Source organism: Hyposmocoma kahamanoa, unplaced genomic scaffold, assembly GCF_003589595.1.
Source record: "Hyposmocoma kahamanoa isolate Upper Pololo Valley unplaced genomic scaffold, ASM358959v1 94, whole genome shotgun sequence".
NCBI lineage: Eukaryota > Metazoa > Arthropoda > Insecta > Lepidoptera > Cosmopterigidae > Hyposmocoma > Hyposmocoma kahamanoa.
This window is the reverse complement of record NW_020654878.1, coordinates 5957593-5972216: the sequence shown is the minus strand read 5'-3', so window position 1 is coordinate 5972216 and position 14624 is coordinate 5957593. Positions and strand designations below refer to the sequence as shown.

At 35.1% G+C, this 14624-nt stretch overlaps 1 protein-coding gene across 3 annotated transcripts in view; it reads left to right on the top strand.

Moving 5' to 3' along the window:
* The window catches only part of LOC113237741 (modifier of mdg4), a 563531-nt gene that overhangs the window by 529236 nt on the left and 19671 nt on the right, over window positions 1–14624 (top strand). The window contains exon 5 of one of the 3 annotated variants that reach the window (XM_026474337.1): window positions 10734–10999. The exons of the other annotated variants lie outside the window; for them this stretch is intronic. Within the exon in view, the coding sequence (XP_026330122.1) occupies window positions 10734–10984 (251 nt within the window). The 3' untranslated portion in view covers window positions 10985–10999. Of the gene's footprint in view, window positions 1–10733; window positions 11000–14624 lie in introns of those variants that run through there. 3 annotated transcript variants of the gene reach the window in all.

Here is a 14624-nt window from a genome sequence, read left to right as displayed (position 1 = left end):
TTGGATGCAGTACTTTAAGAATAGGTAAAACTCAGTGTGTGAATATGAAGAAAATGTGATGTGAAGTCAGCCTGCAAAATTTGTATATACAATCGGTATTTTGCATTACAGTAGCTTTGTGCATTAAGATACGAGTTTGAGAAAGTAAGGCGACGAAATTAGCTTTTATTTATTTATTTTTGGTCCTGTTCGCTAAATCACTGTTTGTTATTTTAAGTAAAGTTTTTTAAAAATATGTGGATTGTATTAAATATGACTAACATACTATATACTATATTTAATTAAAATTTAGTTCAAATGTAGAGTTAAATGACGTCAATCATTTAACTTACACAGTAATGAGTTAACACAATAAATTTGAAACAGCTTTTTGACCCAAACTCATTTAAAACGCGCGCGCCCACACACACGCGCACACACATGCACACACACACGCACACACACGGACACACACACACCACACACACGCACACACGCGTATACATACGCGCATTCACACACACACACACAAACACACAAATACAATTATAATCGAATTTATAATAGGTTACGATGGGTTGGTAATTGACGAATGTTTGTACAAGTATAATTTTTAATTGCTGTAAATAACCATGATATCTTGTACTTTCTTTACAATAAAGTTATTATTATAATAATTGTATTATTTTTATTCCTATCAAACCTGTCCCTCAATGAGGAAGGTAGAAACTGAGGACCTTAAATTTCTAAATTTATGTTAGGAATTATTCCATGCCTTTGAAAAAGGGTAAAATTATACTATATTATATATAATCATACTAGACATTATTTGATATTAATAGATTACATATCGTGAAACGTTTACGACACATAAATTTGTTACTACATTATTTAGTTTCATTCTTCGTCATGTCTTACTTTACAGTTTTACACGATATTTCATAAAATAATGTGACTCTTTCTTCTAACATTCACCTACATAGCATTGCTACTTGAGTCTCAAATTTTATAAATCTGACTACTTTCTGGAGATGTTGTAGGGAGTTTTCCGCCGGTGGCGGCGGTTGGTTCGGCGTGAAAACAGCGTGGCATTCATTGTGCGATGTAATGCAAGTTTGGGTTATATTTTTACAATACTACCAGATACCGCAATAAAAAGTACTTATACATCAAAAAAATTAATGTAAATTTCCACTAAGAAGGCTCAATTTACATTGCCGCGTTATGTAATGGGAGCGAATGCTTCTAACCATAGCATGATAAACTTTATGTAAATTGTGTAACGTAGAAACTAGACACGTGCCAAAAAGCGGATCGCGCGTCTTCGGGAGAATTGTCGCGTAATTTGGTAAATTCCCGCGGTTATAATATTGTATTTAGTTTGTACAATACACAATTGACATAGAGTTCATTATGCCCTGTAAAATTTCGTTTTAAAAATCGCTTCCGTTCCATTCCGCAGTAATGCAAATCGAGTCAAAGCTGCTCGCAACCGTATCGCAAAATAACATGAAAAGCGAAGTTGGTTGTAAACGCTATAATATGTATAGAATGGCAATGCCTAAAAATTTAATTTGCCAAAATGGATCGCTTTACTGCAAGCTTCCATTACTTATAGTCGAACAGAATTTCCTTCACTAAATAAAACGATATTTCTGCTAACGTCACGGATGTATGAGTATAAAACAAAGAATTGTATTTGAAAGTAATAATAAGCCATTATTGTCTTACAGTTCCGCCAACGCACGAGTTTCTTAAAACAAGCAGAGGCACTAGCATACTTTCGTTGGAAGGCTACAGATTCACCAAAGACTATAGTACATCCAATAATAAACGCAGATGGCGTTGTTGTCGACATAGCTTGGGTTGCAAAGCAGCTGCATTTACTGTGGGTGATGAAGTCGTTATGATGAAGTATGACCATAATCACCCACCTGCGGGAGATATATAACAATATATTTATTGATATTTCTTCCAGTGTGTTATATGTTTCCTGTAAAAATTGGTTAAAATATGAGTTTAGCTTTGTATCCTTTAATAAGTTAATTAATTTTAATATAAATAGGAAATATTGGACTATATTATAATCGAATTTAAAATAGGTTGTGATTATTTCGCAACAAATGTTTTTCTTTCTGTTCACCTTTCTTTTCAATAAAGTTATTATTATAATAATTATATTATTATTATTTCTATCAAACCTGTTCCCCAAAGAGAAAAGCAGAAACTGAGGACCTTCAGTTCCTAAATGTCACTTGTTCGTGTCGTTCGTGTCAATTATTTGAAAAGGTATTGTTATCCCCACTAATTCCAGCCGGGAACCAAGCCTTTGAAAAAGAGTAAAATGACTAGACATTTATTTAATATTAATAGATTAGGTACATATGTATAGCATAACTTGAAACGTTTTATTATGAATAGATTTGTTAATACATTATTTCGTTTAATTTTTCGTTGTCATGTCTGTCAAGAGGCCATTTTACGTACTCATAATATTCAATAAAATAATGTGACTTTTTCTTCGAACATTCACACTTCGCTACTTGACTCTCCGAATTTTATAAATCTGGCCACCTACTAGAGATGTTGATGTGTGTTTTCCGGCAGTGGCGGCAGTGGGTTCGGCGTGAAATCTGTGTGGCATACATTCTGTGATGCAGGCTCTACAATTTAAATCAGAACGCAATAAAAGGTATCCTTATCCATCAGAAAAATTTGTATAAATACCCACTAATAACACGCAATTTACATTGCCGCGGAACGTAATGGGAGTCAATGTTTCTAACCATAGCATAACTTTACATAAATTGTGTAACGTACAAACTAGATACGAGTCCAAAAATTTATCGCGCGTCTTCTGGAGAATTGTCGCAAAGTGTCGGGAATTCCCGCAGCTATCGTATTGTATTTAGTTTGTACAATACACAATTGACATAAAGTTCATTATGCTATGTACAATTTCGTTAAAAAAATCCACTTCCGTTCCTTTCCGCAGTAATGTAACTTGAGCCTAAACTGCTCGCAACTCTACTGCGAAATAACACGAAAATCGAAGTTTTAAAGAATATGAATATGTATAGAAAGGTCATGAGTAAAAATTTAATTAGCCATAATTAATCACTTTACTGCAAGATTCCATTACTTATAGTTATACAGAATTTCCTTCACTACGTAAAATGATATTTCTGCTAATGTACAGATCTGTGAATTTAAAGCATAGAATTGTATATGAAATTAATAATAAGACATTATTGTCTTACAGTTCCGCCAACGTACGAGTTTCTTAAAACTAGCAGAGGCACTCGCATTCTTTCATTCGAAGGCTACAGATTCACCAAACAAGATTATAGTACTATAAGTAATAAACGCAGATGGCGTTGCTGTCGACATAGTTTTGGTTGCAAAGCAGCTGCATTTACGGTCGGTGATCAAATCGTTATGATGAAGTATGACCATAATCATCCACCTGCGGGAGATATATAAATAGCACATTATTACAGAAGCCGGGAAGTTAGGGATTGCTAGACGAGGATGAGTTACAAGGCCGAACGCCAGTATACTAATACGAGTCCAGTAAACCTCATTCCCGCCGAGGCATGTGTAGTGCTTTTCTCAAACTACATGAGGAAATAACAAAAGGCTCATAAGAGGAAGATGACAACATTAACAACAAATTGACAACATATTATGTATTAGTTAAATGAAATTTATAAAAAAATACAACAGTGTTCAAGAATTGAAAGTCGCACTTGCAGCAATTTTCAATGGAATCCATCCGAGTAAAATTTCAGCCGCTTCCGCCGCTTGCTCTTTGCAGAAGAGAGCGAATCGATGCATCCGCCAAGACGGCAATGAATTCACTTACTATCATAATTTTTTTATGTTATTTTGCTTTTTGTTATTATTTTGAAATACATAATACGTTGTCAATTTGTTAGTTTCCTTACTCTAGAATAACTAATTACTAAATATGTCCCTACAAAATGTATGGTAAAAAGTTTTTTGCGATTTCTCACATTTTGAGTACCTCAGTTGGCTCCATAGAGACTATTGATCCTTAACAGAGACCGGATCGAATGGCATAAAAAAAGTTTTGTAAAAATTGCCTTTTATCTTGCTAACTGTACCAATTTTTCAAAATCTGTGAATGCCAATCAAAATACCTTCAAAATTCATGGATAGTCTTCTAGAACCGTTTTCCTGTAACTACAACGATTAAGATGGTAAGAAATATATATATATATATATATATATATATATATGTATATAATAAATGATAAACTACTTTTCTACCATGACTTTTAATACTCCATCAGATTTTACTTTCATACAAAAATAAATATGTTTAAATACTCGTATATCACTCTAAACGGTAATAACTGTATGCAGGACGGGGCCGGGGTGGGAGGCGTCGCAGAGAACGTTTGAACCTATTCTACCAAATACAGATCTCAGATCTAAAAAGTGTCAGATAGTGCAACAAAAACTTAAAGGTTTATTAAGGCATGGATCAAAAGTCGTTGTTTATGATGTTAGTAATATATTCCTGCGAGGTTGTGTTGCTGGTTGTTGTTGTATTTAGTGTTACCCTGTATATATTTAAACAATTGAAATCTAACGCAAACTCAATAATATATCAATCGCGAAAACTTGAGAACCCGAAATTTAAAGTTTTATTCAATTGATATTCAAAAATATAGATAGATATTGAATTGAAATTTTTCTGAGTGTTCGATCTTTGAATTAATAATTATAACTCGATATTTATTTCCTCTTTTCAGTTCTTATAAACTTCCTAACAGAATCATCCTCTACATAGGTACATTCATAGTTTCTACGTAGTTAGTCATATTATGCGAACATAAGTTCTCTTCTGTTAATGTCCAGGTATAATTTATAGTAATTTTGAATTGTAACTAAACCGATTTTTTTCTTTACAGACACGATTCCTCCTTACGAATACGTGGAATCTATAAAAGGCAACTGTTTAGTAGCGATTGAAGGATACCGTTTCTCCATAAAGAAACACAATAACAAGAACGACAAATATACTTGGAGATGCGCGACCCATCATCATAGAAGAAAGTGTAGAGCCGTATTGTATAGCATAGGTGATAAGATTATTCTCGTTAAGAATGAACACAATCATCCTCCGCCTAAAGCTAAGTAAAAATTAGGTACAGTAGAATGTGAGAAAAGCTATCAAGGGATTATATTGTAATCCACAGACCTGTAGGCGTTTTAGTGTTAGCTCTTCTTCCAAATGCGTGTCTTATGTGAAACGCCTTCAACCATGTTCTATTTTACAAATAACACAGAACTAAAAAATCTCTCCTGTCTTCGTATATGTGTTTGCTTTACATTCGATTCGCAATACGCAAAGATGATGTTAAGATATCATCAGAGCAAACCGATGTGGTGGTCACCGTCTCCAGTGTAACAACATTAGTTGATTTCATTGAATTTAAATCTCAGACCTTGTTCTTTGATTCATTTATTTGTGGAAACATAAATATACAAGAAAATAAGTATACTTCAAGTAGCCACACATTATTGTAAACATATTGTATATTTACTATGAGCGTACGCGCACGGCGTATTTGATACACGCAAACGACGCCCGTTTCACAACGTGCGTTTACGGCGCTGTACAGGCTCAAAAAGCGGATTGTGGCATTTGTATCGATACAAAAGCGCGTATAAAGCTATACTAGAAGCGCGTTTGAAGTTTGATTACCTATATACATATTGATGGTTTCAACCAACAAAAATGACCACACAAATTTCTTTCGCTCGCGAATGGGTCTATCCAGTAGAGTCGTTTATTTTCACATTTTTTCTTTTTAAAAACAGTAACATAGACAGCGTAAGAAGCCTTGTGTTGACTGATGCCATTGTACTCCTGTCGAGGAGTCTGATCAAAACCCGCGAAGGTTATTGTATACATACAAGCGACTACAGCGCGTCTGTATCGCCGTGTTCACGAGATTTTCACTTGCGTTTTTCGTTTGCTTGCGTTGGCGGTTACACGGCGTAGAAATATGCCCTCCGCCCAATGGCGTTTACGAGTCTTCCGCTTTGCGTTGCGAAGAGACTTGCGCGCATGCGCGGAGCCTTACCTTTGTTTTGGTTGTAGTGGACGCGCGTATCTCCGCAGTTCTGTGATTGGCCAGTGGTGCTGTCCTCCGCAAACGTTCGTTGCTGGATATCAAACTCCCGCAACGCAAAGAAATCCAACGCAAAGCAAGCGGCCGGCGCAAGCGAGCGACTCGCGAACAGTCCTGCCGGCGCGTACGCGACTGATCTTTGCGTATGCGCGAAGCGAGTCACGCAAGCAAGCGAGAAATGCAAGTGAAACATTAGCATTAGCACGTATGATACACAATTTTATTTTGACGCGCAGAAGACGCGCGTTTACTACGCTACTGGGTTTATGAATGTGTGCAAAGGTACACTGAAACGTGTGAAAGGTTATGACTGCAACTGAATCGCGTTAAGACGCGTCAGCAAAATGAGATCACAAAACGCATACAACTGGGATGGACTGCATTCGGTAGGTTGGATGACATCCTACAATCGGTTGATACTCCACATTGTTGAAAACTAGCTTATTTAACTAATGTGTCTTGCCTAGAGATGGGTTTTTACCCGATGAATATCCGTCTAAGAATCCGATAAATATCCGTTTTTGCTGAGTATTTATCCTAAAACATGGATAATTATTATTTTGTGTTTTTATAATAAAATTCATATTTATAATTGAATTCATTTTTTATTAAATAATTACGTTTTGCCATTCTTATATGTAACAATACTGTTCTACCTACGTCTTTCGAGTCGAGTGGTATAAAAAATTCGATTGACAGAAAGTTATCAAATTAACTGTAACCCTTGAGCTTACCTATCCTGCGTTAATAAAGTGCGATCCAACTTTATGATCTTCGGGTCTACTGCGTACTAAATAAAGTCATGTTTGAAATAGCCTAAGGATTCTCTTTCATATTTCACAAACAAAATCTATTAATTAAAACACATGATATAAAAAATAAATGTTTATAATTGTGTAGGTACACAAAGTGTTTTAAAAATATACTTTGTTTTACTAAATATAAATAATAAACCACGATAAAAAAATTTTATCCACGTTTTTGGATAAATGTCGAGTAAAAATGGATATTTATCCTGAGTATTCATCCCAATGATATTTATCCATGACCCATCTCTACTTGCCCACTATGACTTACGGTGCCGAGACGTGAACGCTCACGTAGAAGGTTGTTTACAGAATGACAGTTGCACAAACAGCCATGGAACGAGTCGCATGATGAAACTTATAGGTCGAGTTCCGAATTCCGAAATCTGTGAGACGAACTAAGGTCCAGGACATAGGAGGTCGGATAACGAATTTAAAATGGAGCTGGATCAAATCGCGGAAACACCTCCAATGTATTACATTTTTCAAGCAAGTCAATTATTTTATTTTTGTATTTTGATTTGTATTCTTCTTCTTGAATGTTATTGCCCAATCGAAATAATCGATGATTCCGCCAATGTTAAAGTAAAAATTACTATCTACGGTAATTTTGTAAAAATAGTATAAAAATTATGGCGGACGACATCATTAGCATGGCTGGTACCTCCAACAAACGTCCGATTTGTATTTATTAAATAACCTCAAAACTAGTAGTAATTGTTTTTTCTTATAAATTTTCATCTATTTATTTGGGTAGGCAAAATTTCCACCACAGACCACACAATTTATTTTTGCCGTGGTTTCCACCATATAGCCTTTTCATATATCAAAACAAGGAAATGTATTAACATTTCTACGCTACGACTAAAAAGTCGTTGAAAGACCAAGTACAAAGACACGACGCAAGCACATAGAAAAATTCGTGAGGTCCGTTGGTTCGTTCCGTGGCTTAGTTGGAATAGCGTCTGACACGGTATGCAAGAAGACGTCGGTTCGAATCCGACCGGATCGAAGGAATTTTTTCTGAGTGTTCGATCTTTGTATTAATAATTATAACAAACTAGTGGAGTCATTTCACAAAAAATGATTGAATATCAATTCAATAAAAATTTAATTAACATTTCCTTGTTTTGATGGAAAAAGCGACAAGCGCCTGTTCTTATATAGATTATTTCATATATTATGGAGTGTTGATGCTATACATATAATTGTATAGGACAGGATGTACTCATTGATATTTGACAAAAGTTATTAGTCCATAGATAAGCTAGGATCTCGTGGGTTTAACTTTAGTACCATACATAATCGACGACTTCCTGATGAACTTAATTTTATAATAAGGTTTTATTATTTCACGTTTTGAACCCAGTATTAACTCTAGTACCATATTTTGAAAGCATTCATAGAATGTTTGTGATTTAATTAATTGAAAAATTCGCAACTAATTGAGACTATCAACGCATTATACCTTTTTTGTAAACACGGACATACAAACCGACATCAAGTCTGGAATTACATCTATTTGCCATGTTTTATTGGAATCTGTTACCGGAAAATGCGCGAAACCGGATTCGTCCTTGAGTTTGCCACCCTTAGAGGTGGAATATTTTATTTAAATTTAAATGGGATCAATACTGAGTTACCCTCTTTCCAACAAAAAAGAATCATTGAAGTCGGATCACAAATACCGGAGCAATGCATACACACAAAAAAAGAAAATATAGTCGAATTGACAACCTCTTCCTTCTTTAAAATCGGTTAAAAAATGGTGTAACCTGCATTTGAAAGGTACTAAAGTATTTTATATTTGAATGTTATTTTCATGTATAAAAAAATATATTTTTTTATGGGTATATGAAAATAGCATCCAAATATAAAATAATATTTACATTAGCATCATTTAAAGTAATGTTCCAGAAAGAAAACGTAAAGTGGGTTATATATTATAAACTGTGGGTTACATCACTTTACGCTGATAGCCTCAATTATAAAAACGCAAACGGATTTGTGATATAGCCCTTAATATCCTTTTTCAAAATCTCACCTCGAACGAAACTTGGTAATACTCATTGGAAGGAAAAAATAAACGGCTGACTGACCATGGGCACTGTAAAAAACCCGGTTAGTTGGTTGATTTGAAAAACAAATATACGCGATTTTAAATGATTATCTATATTTATAGGTTTCTTACCACGGTTTGAGTTCTTCTTATTTTCCCCATCTGTAATTAGTGATAATCATTTAGTGAATAACCACGAAAGTGTTAAAATGTATGTATATACGCGATTTTAACTGATTGTCATTAATTACAAGTTTTTACCACGGTATGAGTTTTATGTTTTCCACACCTGTAATTAGTGATAATCTTTTAGAGAATAACCACGAGTCTTCAAATGTATGTACGCAAAAGATTTTCACTTAATTTTTTCCCCTATGTTTCGTTTTATATAGAAATATTAATACCTTTGTTTTAAGTTAGTTGAGCATTTATTTCATGTTTAATTGCCAATTGATACTAAACGTATACAATAAAATTATACCATAATAATAAATAAAAAGCAATAAAGTTGTAAACATTAGTGTTGTAATTTTATTATCGTAGATATAAGAAATTAATGTACTTCATTATGAAGTCGCACTTTTAACAAAAACTCTCAGTATATTTCACTTGTTTTAAATTTAATTAATTAAATTATTAACTAGCTAGTGTAGCTTAATACTTTTTAATTCTTTGAATAAAATCCTTATAAATGAAATACTTTTATTAATATCAGGTTTTTTCCTACCTTGCACCAATATTATCAGAATTTTTATAGAGAAGAAAATATATTTTTACACATATTGTATAAGAATAACTTAGGCTTTTCTTTGTACATTTTTATTCCCCGACGTGAAAAAGGGGAGTTACAATCCTTTATCTGTGTATCTCGGTTGTTCTCGGACTATAGTCCATTTGTTTAGGTACTTAAATAAATGTAAACAATCTTGATGCATCTTTTATTGAAACATATATCTTACAAATCTAAGTATTTGTATTTTATTATTTTGTATTTGAAGGTGTGTAAAAATAATTTTATAAATGAATATTTTATTAAATAGACATCACAAGATTGTTTACATTTAGTTAAGTACCTAAACAAATGGACTACCTGTTAGGTAGTGTTCACTACCTAATTTCCGTGGCAATTTTTATTATTTAAGTATGAAGAGTGGAACCATGACTGGAGCCAAAAATGAGTAGGATGTCAACGTGATATACAAATCGTCTATATTTTCTTCACAATCGGACACAACCTATCCTATGTGTAACAGTAGAACGACGACTACTGTTAGACATAGGCCTGTCCAAAGATACGACCTGTCTTGCGCTGCTTGCATCCAGCTGATTCCCGCAACCTTCACCAGGCCCTCGGTTCACCTTGTGAGTGATCTGCCCTCGCTACGTCATCCGGTACACGGTCCCTACTCGAGAACGCTTAGGCCCCATCAGCTTTCTGTTTTGCGAGGAATGTGCCCCGCCCACTGCCACTTAAGATCTGCAACTCTTTGGACTATGTCGGTTACTCTGCCTCTGGTCTTTTAAAACGTATCGTCGGAGTATATAAATTAACATTTATTCTATTCAAATCTTAATGGGAGTCGATCATGCTTAATGTACCATAGATAACTCTTTTACTATTACAGTGAAAGACTAATTACATGAGGTTTTGACTAAAAATAACACATTGTCCGATTTCCTAAACTCATTAAATGCAAATACTAAACATTTTTTTTTTTTCAGGTATACCGCCGTACGAATATACGGAATCAATCAAAGGCAATTGCATAATTGCAATGAGCGGCTATCGTTTCAACATCAAAAAGCACAATGAGAAAACCGACCGGTACACCTGGAGGTGTGCCACACATCATCGTAAAGGATGCAAGGCTACATTATACTCTGTAGGGGATAAAGTTATTCGGCGACTACATAAACATAACCATGAGAAACCCACGGGAAAAAGGGGAAGGAGAAGTAAGAAGTTCATATAGAAACAACAATGATAGTATATGCTGCATAAACTACCTTTAAAAACTGAAGCTTTACACATGTGATGATATTATTGTTGTCACTTTTTGTTGCATAGTCATTAAAGCTATTTAGTACAAAATAGGTAAGGTTAATAAAAGGTATGTGACGTCACGTAGCTACTGAATCCGTTTGTTTTTTGTGATTTATCTTTTCATTTGATATACGAGTAGACTAGTTAGAAGTGTGTATTAAACGTTATTAACCAAATAAATAATTTAAAGTATTTTATAACTAAATGTTATGTAATGGCACCATATATACATATAAATTAAGTAAGTTTAAGAAGGTACGGTTGGCTCAGTTATATAAGTTCATGTACAGTAATAATGATTTTCCTATTGGTAACATATACATACCTATTTGTATAACTATGTTGAGCCAACAGTCCGGTTTCAGTAAAGGTGGTTTTAATGTGATTTGTTTTTTTTTCCAGGTACTGAACAAAAGGTAGCACAAAGTAAGAGAAATAAGAATGAACAATTTTTTTAAATGAACAATTTGAATTAAAACAAATTAGCGATATACGTGAAAGTATAAATTAGAATACTAAAAATTAAATTAGGATTCAATTATATTAATAAAATTTGGTCCCCGTGGCAAGGTGCTCAAGATGCTGGCAACGTTCCCCCTTTGTATAACTATGCTAATACGTTGGCACGCTGTGTACGCTGGCTCTCGGATTTCCCAGGCAATCTATTGTTTTTCATAAAATTTTGTAAAGATGAAGGGCACCGGGACCCCGCGTGTCATGCGTTACGTATCCAAAGGGTGCAAATAAGTAGTCGGAGCCGAGGTCCCGGTGCTTAATACTCTTTAGTTTTTCCGCCATCTCATCTGAGGAGCCTGCCCTCTTGCTGGTGTACACACGTGGCATCCTACACCAGTGCCCGGCCCGTTCTCCAAGTGATGAGTGTCATTCCATCTGGGCGTTTGCTATCAGTTGTGGCTAAGGCCCGGCGGATGACATTGATGTTTACCTTCAAGGATTTTATAACGTAATCTACTACACTCTAACTACAGGCTGGTGACTTCTGTGCAGTGAGGTCCATCAACATGAACCAGTATACTTTTTATTACAGTTTTTCTATAGTGATCAACTGAACAACTATCGTACCGGCACGCTATGAGGGCCGTTTTGACGTTTCTCTGCCTATCAAGTTGCGTATTAATTCATAACTACGTTGAAGGAGCTGATTGATGTACGTACATTATTGGCAATAGCGACGTGCAATAAAATTTATGGAATTATACGATACAACTTACGATACAACTAACGAATATTTACGATACAACTCGGCGTTTGTTTTACGAAATTCGAAATTTAAAAAAATGAAATCTACTACGATCGTCACTTATAGGATAGCTGGCCAGAACAACTTCTACCTCAGGCAAACTCGCGTCAAAGCTCAATGCAAAACAAAGCAGTTTCGAATTGACGTTTTTTGACCTGACTTTGGATTTTGGATATTGTACTGCATTACTGTTGACCCTTGCTCGTTAATTTGGACTTTGTTTACGCCTTCATAATATAAAAAGTTATAGAAGCGACTCGCATTTGATTATATATTTTTTATAATAAATTTAGATTTCACCTCAATATTGTAATATGTCAAAACTGCCATCATAGCGTGCCGGTACTTGAACATATGAATAAATAGAACTGTGCCTTTACCATGAGTTTACAGCGACAGTTATCGCTAGCGACCGCGTAAAATGTTTGTATACAAAATGTTGTTTGTTCTTGTGACCGCTAGAGGCGCTGTATAATTTGCCATACAAAATTGTGTAAGTAATTGGACGTGGTCGCTAGCGACAACTGTCACAGTAAACTCGTGGTATAGATATGCTTCATCTCATTACGCTAGTATGCTATTATTAATAAGAGATTATAAGTGTGTATATTACACATTGAAGTAATTAAATAACTCACTCAAAACAAAGTCAATAACCTACAATTATCTGTATGTTTTTATTCCTGTTTTTATAGATTTGAAGCTGTTGGTTTTCAGTGAATAGAGAAATAAATCTTTAGACGTTATTTATATTGAAATGATAATTTTGAAACTATGAACTTTATACTTACATACATATATTTACTATATTACAAGAACTTTTGTTTAAAGCTCGTAACACGTAAAATGACCTAAAAGAAGACAAGAGCTTATGCCACGTCGTGTATGGACTTCCAGTTAAAAGGTCTGCGTAATAAGAATTTAGCTCTTAAGTTCAAGGATATAATAAACCTGAATCATAACAAATTCCTTGTTTAATTTTTATACTGGCAAGTACTGTTTATATCTGGTTTTTAGAATTATCACGTAAGTAACTCTAGCCATGTTTTTTTATGATATCAAGGACGGGATAAGTCGTGAGCATGGTGGTAAGCGACAAGCCTATCCGTAACAATTGCAGTGCTACTTAAGCTTTAAATCGCAAAGATCTGAGGGGCATTGCCACTGCGCCTATCACCCTGCGACATAGTTAACAAATACCATGTGCCTGTAATTTCACAAGACTTAACCTGCAAAACCAGGACTTTGTAATGGTCACAATGTCATTGACCGTACATAGACGTGTAGGGATGCGTACAGATCTGGCGAATACGCCCCAAATGCGCCTGTTTGCGAAAGGCTCCCGAGCTGCGCACGTTCATTACGTAGTGCGACCTGTTTGCGTGCGTTTCACACGCTACTCGCCCGCGACTTATAGTAACATGTATTTAACGCATGCAGCACGCGTGCGTTAAATTGCGGGTGCAGCGCGCGTACATCGCATTCGTCAGTTCTGTACGCACTCTAGCATTGTATAACTATGCGGTAAAGGATTTTACCATTAAGTTGTAGTAGAGCTACTTGTGAAAAGTTCTTCCAAGAAAGTACTGTTACCTTACCTATTTCTGCCGCCAAGCGCTAATGTGAGCGTTACTGCGTTCCAGTTTCGAAGGATGCTGGTGAAATATGGGTCTACTTGTGTCTCAGGGTGACGGGCGCAGTGGCAGTAGGTACCCCTCAGATCCTTCGATAGACAAGCGTGTCGCTTATACCACCAGTCGCGCGACTTGTTCGTACCGTCACTTGGTTGCACCGCACGATGCCGACAAGTGCAGTTCGTGTAGATATTTACTTTTGTATTATATTATATATTTGATAGTCTTTAAGATATATATTGTATGGGTCACAGTTGTGAAATTTATATAACCATATAAAAATCACTTAATAAAGTTAATGTTATTTGGAAATGATCCTGCGATTCCCCAAGTCCTGCAAAGATAACTATTGAGGACTATTTATTTGCCATTTAGTCGGTCGTTTTTGTATGTGTATACACATATGTGATCTATTAGGTATTTGCATCAATTTGTTTACTAAAATTGCTATACATTTTCAGACTCTCCACGATTCATCACATCGAATCGAGGCAATGCCCTAATACTGCTCAAAGGTTATCGATATTCAATCAAAGAGACCCACAAGGTGGGAAATTTTACGAAAAGAAGATGGCAATGTTCAACACATACAAACAGAAGATGTACTGCTTCTTTATATACTATGGATGATCATATAATTCGAATTAAGGAAAGTCATAACCATCCTCCAAGTA